A 7,996-nucleotide genomic window follows, 5' to 3' on the forward strand; every position below is an offset into this window, starting at 1 on the left:
CTTAATGAAATTATATGGCCAGCCTAACTTAGTTATGAGATGCTCGTTTCAGAATGTGCTTGTGCTAGATTTTTTGTGTGTGTGCCAAGGATCCAACTAGGACCTTGCACTTGTCAGCCAGTAGATTTTGTTAAAAGATAGCAGAACTAGCTGGGGTTGGTCCATACTTGTAATTTGAACACTTGGGAGGCTAAGACAGGAGAATCACTGAGTTCAAGGCCAGCCTGAACTGCATGGTGAAACTGTGTCTCAAAAACACAAAAAAGGAAAAAAAATACTGGAATATTCATACAGAGCTCCTTTGCACATTCTGGATTATCTCTATTTTCCAAGAGGTCTGTTAACCATGGTTTCAAAACTGTTGGGATAATCCATTGGTGACTGTGTAGTTTTTAATAAAGTGCCAGAAGTCTAGCTTGGAGTAGATTAAACCACAAGTAAACAAAAATACCCTTTCTGAACATTTTAATGTGAGCTTGCCTCAAGCATGATTAGCTTCAGGTGTTTAAATAGTGTCATCAGGACTTTATCTTCCTAAACTACCTCTTCTCTTTTTCTACCCCAGAACTTCACAGCATTGCTACTCTCTTTGTTATTTTTTCTTCATAGGTGCTCTTTCCTCACAGGGTGACTCCATCACTAATAGGCTTATATACTACCAGCTTGTTTTCTTAATAGCTTTATTGAAATAGTCGCATTTTTATTTTGCAGTACTAAGAATTGAACCCAGGGGCTGTCATATGTTAGGCAAGTGCTCTTAACACTGAGCTACCTCAAACTCCATATATTATATATATTTTGTTGTTGTTGTTGTTGTTGTTGTTGTTGTTTTTGCAGAACTGGGGATTGAACTCAGACCCTTGTGCTTGCTAGGGAAGTGCTTGTTTATTCTACTGAGCCATCTCCCTGGCCCAATTTATTTATATTTTAAGACAGGGTCTTGCTAAGTTGCCCAGGCTGAATTTGGATTTAGATCCTCCTTATTCAACCTCCCAAGCAGTTGAGATCATAGACATATGCCACATGGCACAAAGCTCAATATTTCTATTTAAAGTATACAGTTCATTTATTTTAGTATATTCAGAGTTGTATAACCATTGCCACAATCAATTTTTGAACATTTTCATCACCCTAAAAAGATGCTTTGTGCCTAATAGCAACCACTTCCTGTTCTCCCCAACCCAGCCCTTGACAACTGTTACTCTACTTTTTGTCTATGAATTTTCCATTTCTGAACGCTCTGTGTATGTGAAATCTTGTAGCACATGCTCTGTTTGATTTCTTCATTTTGTATAATATTCTCAGGGTCCATATGTATAACATATTATCAATGTTTCATTTCCTTTTATTGCTAAATTATTTTCTGGATAAATGTTTTGTTATCCATTGTTGATAGGTATTTGAATGTTTTTCACTTTTTGGTTGTTATTAATGCTGCTGTACACATTTGTTAACAAACTTTTATGTATGTTTTTAAATTGTCTCTCTAGGAATGAAACTGCTGGGTCATATGATAACTCTTTTTTTTTTTTTTTTTTTTTTTTCCTTCCTCGAATGCCTTCAGGGCACTTTTGGCCAGCGGGAGAGTTGTGAGGTTCGAACTCCAGCAACCTGAGGCTGACAGCTTTGTGGAAGCAGCCACTTAAAGGACTGAGCTAGGGCCAGGCCCCCAATATGATAACTCTTAATGTTTAACTTTGTGAGGAACTAAAGTGTTGTCCACAGTGGCTCTACCATTTTACATTCCCACTGTATAAGGGTTCCAGTTTCAGTATATGCTTGTCAAAATTTGTTATTCTTTGCCTTTTGATTGCAGCCATCCTAGTGGGTTCTAAAGTGGTATCTGAGTTAATTCATAATTTTAAGAAATTTTTTTGTAGAACAAACTTTTCTGTATTTAGGGCAGGGTCTACAGGGTGTTCAGGGTCTCACTATGGACTTGTAATGATTCTTCTGTTTACAGCCTCACAAGTGCCGGAATTACAGGCGCTCACCACCATGCCCAGTCTCAATCAGTGTGCCCTGGGGGCGGGACCGGACCCTGGCTGCTGTGCTCTGCCTAAGTGTATGCTTTTGTCCGCTGAGCTATCAGGCTGGCCCAGAAGCTATGGCTGTGACTCATCCACATGGCTGACACTGACAAAGGATCTACAAACTGCAGTACAGGGTTTCAGGATAAATCCTGAGGGGATTTGATTGATCTTGTCAGATACAAAAGTTACATTTCTTGTTATGTAGGTCTTGCTTTATCTTGGTCTTAACCATCCAGCAGAAAAGTATAAAAACGAAGTATAAAAAGTAAAGTCATATTAATATGCTGAGCTGTAAAAAGCTAAGTCAACAACTTCTGACTTTGCTAGTGCTATGAAAAATCCACTACTATTATGGAGTACTGGACTATATTGGAATATTTTGCTGAATTCATACACATACAATATTTAAATGACAATGGAATACCTTTCTTTGACAAAACTAAACAAAAAGGGGATACAAATGAATTACCATTTTGTATCTGTATAATCAAAATAGGATAGATAGGGGCTGGGGAGATGGCTTAGTGGAATAAGCGCTTCCCTGGCAAGCACAAGGGCCTGAGTTCAATCCCCAGTTCCACAAAAAAAAAAAAATAGGATAGATACACAGATACTTTCTCTTAATGAATAGAAAGATTTGTTCTAACAGTGTTTGTGGACAGGATATCATGTCTGCATCTTGTATAATGAATAACCACTAAAACAACAATATGCAATATATCAATATTGAAACTATCCTAATCGGTTTTGAAACTGTCTCATTGCTATTTGTTTCTCAATAAAATTATTTAAAAAACTCTTAAAAGATAAATTTTACATGTATAAAAATTGAAACAAGCCATGTGTGATGACATGTGTCTGTAATCCCAGACCTTGAGAGGTCAAGACAAGAGATTCACCATTTGTTCAAGATTAGCCCGTGATACATAGTGAATTCAAGGCCAGCCTGAATTATAGAGCAAGACCCTGTCTCAAAACAAAAGAGCAAAAAAGGCTAGGAATGTAGCTTAACCAGATAGATCACATACCACCACCTAGAAAAATTTGTTTTACAGGGTCTCAAAAAGTTAATGGGTTGTGTTGAAGCCATGTGCCATTTGAAATTCATATTTCCCCATAAGAACTAAATTAACATGGGCATGTTATCTCTACCTAATCAGTAGTTGAAATAGAAAGTTATTTCCTCCTTTATTTTCACCGTAACTCTTAGCTGAAGAACCAAGAGACCCTGTGGAGTTGCTATTATCAGAGCTTTAGGAGCCATACTGTATATCTTTGCTGCATATTACATTTTTTTCTGACAGCCAGTTTAATTCTCCCATACCATTCCTTGCCACCAAATATCTGAAGCACTAACTTGATAATTTTGGAGGGCTCCAATCCTCTGAGAGATCCATAAAGATTTATATTATTTAACTAGAACTAAGCAGGGTCATTATCATTGAGGCTTGTGTTGACTAATAGAAGTGTTCTATAGCAACACTGTCCAATATAGTAGCCACTAGTGGCTTGTGGCTTTTGAGCACTTGAAATGTGGGTCGAGTGTCTGAAGAGCTAAACTCTTTTTTGTCTTTTTGAGCCAGGGTCTTGCTATATAGCTCAGGCTGGTGTAGAACTTGCAATGATCTTCCTGTCTCAGCCTCCCCAGTGCTAGGATTACAGGCATGTGCAAGAGCTAAATTTTTTATTTTAAATTTAAGCAGCTACATGTGGCTAGTTAGATAGCACAGCTTTAAACTGAGGTTTTGATTAATATGCTTATGAGTATACCAATTGAGGATCCTTCATTGCTGGATTTCACGGCATCCCTGTAGTCATAGGCAGTAAGTAAATAGAACTTACTTACAAACTACTTAAACATTTAGAATTCATGTTAAGGGGTTTATGCCAATAGACTTTTATATAATCATCTAAGTCTAACAAAAGTGTTAGGTTAATCTCACTGGCTATACATTTGTGACTCTTAAAAATACTTTGTGTATGGGGGTGATAATAGGGATTGAAGCCAGAGTCTTCACACTGGGCCACTTCCTCAGCCCTTTATATTTTTGAGACAAGGTCTTAAGAAGTCTCCACTTTGCCCAGACTGGGCCCAAACTTGAAATCCCACCTCAGCTTCCCAGAGTGCTAGAATTACAGTGTGCCATCATACCTAGCTTATTTTATGTTTTTGATAGCCATAGATACTTAAAGTTGAGCAAGAATTGTCATATTTATATACTTGACACATGCATTACCTTCTTGTTTCGGGACAAAGCACTACTAAAGTAGTTGAGTTGAAGAGATGTGTAAATAGGTTTTAGAACTAGAGAACTTTGGCCAGTCACGGTGGAGTGTACCTGTAATCCCAGCAGTTGGAAGGCTGAGGTAGGAGGATTATTGCAAGTTCAAGGCCAGCCTGGGCTATGTAGTGAGTTCAGCACAAGCTTGAACTACATAGAAATAGCCTGTGTCAAAAGAACTAGAAAAAATTGATAAAGGACAAAATTCACTAGAAAATCTTGTAATATAACAAGGAAAAATTTGCTCTTGCCAATCTGAGAATAAAGATAAATGTGAAGGCTGAATTAGCTCTGTACATCCTACTTTAGATTTTGATCTCTTATTTTTTTATTTATTTATTTTTGCGTGTGTGTGTGTGTGTGTGTGTGTGTGGCCAGCTCAGCCCACCAGGGGGCGGGGCTGGCTGGCATGTGGTGCTGGGGATTGAACCGTGGTCCATGTGTTTTTGCTAAACTTGTTCTAAGTAGGTGCTTTAGACCACTGAGCCATCTCACCAGCCCTAATCTCTTATTTTTTAATGTATGTATTTGGTACAGGGTCTCACTACTCAGCTTAGACTCATAGTGATCTTCTTATCTCAGCCTTTCCCGTGCTGGGATTGCAGGCATGTGCCACTACGTCTGGTTTCAGTGGCTGGCTTGGCACGGGCCTGGCACTGCATGCAGTACTGAGATCACACCCGGGTCCTTTTGCTTGCCAGGCAGGTACTTAGACTGCTGAGCTATCTCTGTCTCCCCAGCCCTTGATCCCTAATTTTGACTTACTCATTTTGCAACAGAAATATTGTAAGAGTACTATTTTGTATATAAAAATATATAAAATATGCATGAGAAATCAGAGTGGAATTTAGAATCAAATTCTTATTCTAATTAAAACAATTCAAATGTAATATAAAAATACATTTAATGTTAATAGCTTTGTAATAGTACTAGGTATTGAACCCAGGATCCTCAAGCTGAGACACATTCCCCAGCCCTTTGTAGGAGAAAATATTAGGTGTGTGTACATTTAACTTAACAAAATCAACTCCAAGAGTAGGTATCTATATTTTATAGGATGGAAAAATAAAACCTAACTTGCTACCTTGTCTAGTGTCATGTGAATTTTCTGGAGATTTAAATTAGAACCACAGATTTGTAAAGGAAGTTTCATGTTTCACTTTTTGAGGTTAAAGTTACTAATAAAATTGATGTTATGTATTTGTTATTAGGTGACTGAAGCTTGATGGATGACGACAACCCTTTTCAACAAAGAAGTAGGTATTAACTGCTGCAATGGTAATAGTATGCATATTGTATTGATAATCTTTCTTCAAGAGAAGAGGTAATAGAGGACACATTTTCTTAAAAATAAAGATAACAGGTAAATGGATGCAACTTGAGACTATACACATAAGTGAAATAAATCAGACCCACATGTGTAAATATCATATTGTCTCCATAGTGTGAGAACCTGAAAGAGTAAATAAATCTGAAAGGGTGTGTGTGTGTGTGTGTGTGTGTATGTATTGAGAGAAGCTGCTCAAAAGGAATGAACAAGTTCGGATGAGGGAAAGGAGAAGAGAAAGGAAGGGGGAAAATCATGTATGTATATACACATAATTGCTAAGATTCTTGTACTACCAATTTCTATTGTTTAGAAGGCAGCAGTTTATGCTTAAAATTTTTATTTTGACCAATTTTACATGCTTGTATCTGGTAATCTGAGCAACTGCATTGAAGACAGCAATGCAATATAACAGCGATTGTTGAATACCTGTCACCTTGGGGGGGGTTTGAACTTGTGTATCATTTCTAATGTCTTATGTATTATTTGTTTGATTTTCTTTGAGAATAAAACAAATAAAATTGAAAAACTAAAGATACTTAGAGCTGGAGTGGCAGTACATGCCCACGTCATTGCAGCACTCTGGAAGGGTGAGGCAGGAGGATCCCAAGTTTTATCCCAGCCTGGGCAACTAAGTGTCTTAGCAAGACCTTGTCTTGCAAAAATAAAAATGCTTCCCTTACAGTGTGATTTATTGTTAATGAAAGTTAATACATTTCACCAAAAAAATAAAATAAAATAAAAACAAATAAATAAAAATACTGGGGGTGGGGATATAGCTCAATGTAAAGACCTTGGGTTGATCCCCAGTGCCACCAAAACAGAAGAATAAAAACACTTAAATTTGTGAAACCAATGCATATGCAGGGTTAAAGATGAACAATATACAATAAAAGTGTGAGCAAAGTAGATATTGAATGTTTCTTCCTAAACCACAAAGATAGTTATTATAGTCTTGACAAACATAACCATAAAGTTTCTAGCCAGATGGTGTGGTACACACCTGCAATCCCAGAACTTGGGAGGCTGAGGCAGGAGGATTGCTGCAAGTTTGAGGCCAGCTGGGACTCCAGAGTAAGTTCAATGCCAGCCTGAACTGTACAGTGAAACCTAGTCACAAAAGGAAAAAGAAAACTTTCTCTACATATAAATAAAAAAACTATTTTAAAAAACGATTATGCTATATATGAGCTATTACGTAGCTTAATTTTTTTCCTCAATAGTATATCTTAACTGTATTGATAATGAGAATGCCCAATTTAAAAGAATAAGGAGGACATACCTATGTGTTCACACGTATCACTATATCATTTTCAGTATACATTAATTTCCTTCACTTTAAATTTGGTATTGACTTTTCCAAGTTTCTTAGCTTGTAGAGTATATGTCAGATGCCTAGTGTATATACAGTAAACAAGTATATGTAGTAAGAAATACAAAGGAGAAAGAAATGTTCTGCACTCTCAGTAAGCTTACTTTGAAGTTGAAAGTATATAATTAAGATACATTAAAATTGCAGTTTGAGGCCAACCTGATAGCTCAGTGGACTAAGCACCTACGTTGACAAGCTCAGGGACCAGCCCTGGTCCCACATGCCGTTCTGGGCCCTTCCCGGGGTGCACTGAGCCAGCGAACAAGTCCGGGTGTGGTGGCACATGCCTGTTATCCCAGCACTGGGGAGGCTGAAAACAGAAGGATCGCTATGAGTCTGAGCTACGTGGTGAGACCCTGTACCAAATACATTAAAAAATTAAAATTTATTGGCCATGATAAGTACCAGTGTCTATTATCTACCTAGTAACCAAGTTTTACTAGTTTATATCTTACAAATTAAATTTTCCATTTCTTTTACTAGCATGTACCAACTATAAATAAGTATTTATATTGAAAAGGTTTGTTTTTCTTCTTTTGAGTATTAGATAATTCAAAAATGGCAGAACTCTTCATGGAATGTGAAGAAGAAGAGCTGGAACCATGGCAGAGAAAAGTAGAAGAAACACAGGTTGAAGATGATGATGATGAGCTTATCTTTGTTGGAGAAATATCAAGTTCAAAACCAGCCATTTCAAGTAAACATTTACTTCAGTTATTTTTATGAGACAGTTCTTTGTTTGCAATAGAAAAACATATGAACTATCATATATGACCTTGATACATTTTTCTGAAAGGAGCTGGAGGGGAGGAGGGCTAGAAGTTTAGTAAAAACTTGTATAATTATAGTGCGGATGTGGTTGGGGACAGGAACGAGGAGGTAAGGTTAAAATACCATACTTAAGAAAACATTTAAGCACTGTAGGCCTTCTGAAATCCTACTTTAAGGGAGCCATGTAACTTATGTCTTTAGTTTTTTTTTT

General features: G+C 37.1%; 1 protein-coding gene across 4 annotated transcripts in view; it reads left to right on the top strand.

The window, feature by feature from the left end:
• The window catches only part of Znf280c (zinc finger protein 280C), a 71,963-nt gene that overhangs the window by 6,922 nt on the left and 57,045 nt on the right, over positions 1-7,996 (top strand). For 2 of the 4 annotated variants that reach the window (XM_023718874.1, XM_023718878.1), the window contains exons 2-3: positions 5,527-5,571; positions 7,556-7,711. In XM_023718874.1, coding sequence (XP_023574642.1) covers positions 5,541-5,571; positions 7,556-7,711 — 187 coding nt within the window. In that variant the 5' untranslated portion in view covers positions 5,527-5,540. Of the gene's footprint in view, positions 1-5,526; positions 5,572-5,603; positions 5,679-7,555; positions 7,712-7,996 lie in introns of those variants that run through there. The other 2 variants (XM_023718876.1, XM_023718877.1) reach the window with 2 other exon arrangements.

Source organism: Octodon degus, unplaced genomic scaffold (assembly GCF_000260255.1).
Source record: "Octodon degus isolate 3935 unplaced genomic scaffold, OctDeg1.0 scaffold00063, whole genome shotgun sequence".
NCBI lineage: Eukaryota > Metazoa > Chordata > Mammalia > Rodentia > Octodontidae > Octodon > Octodon degus.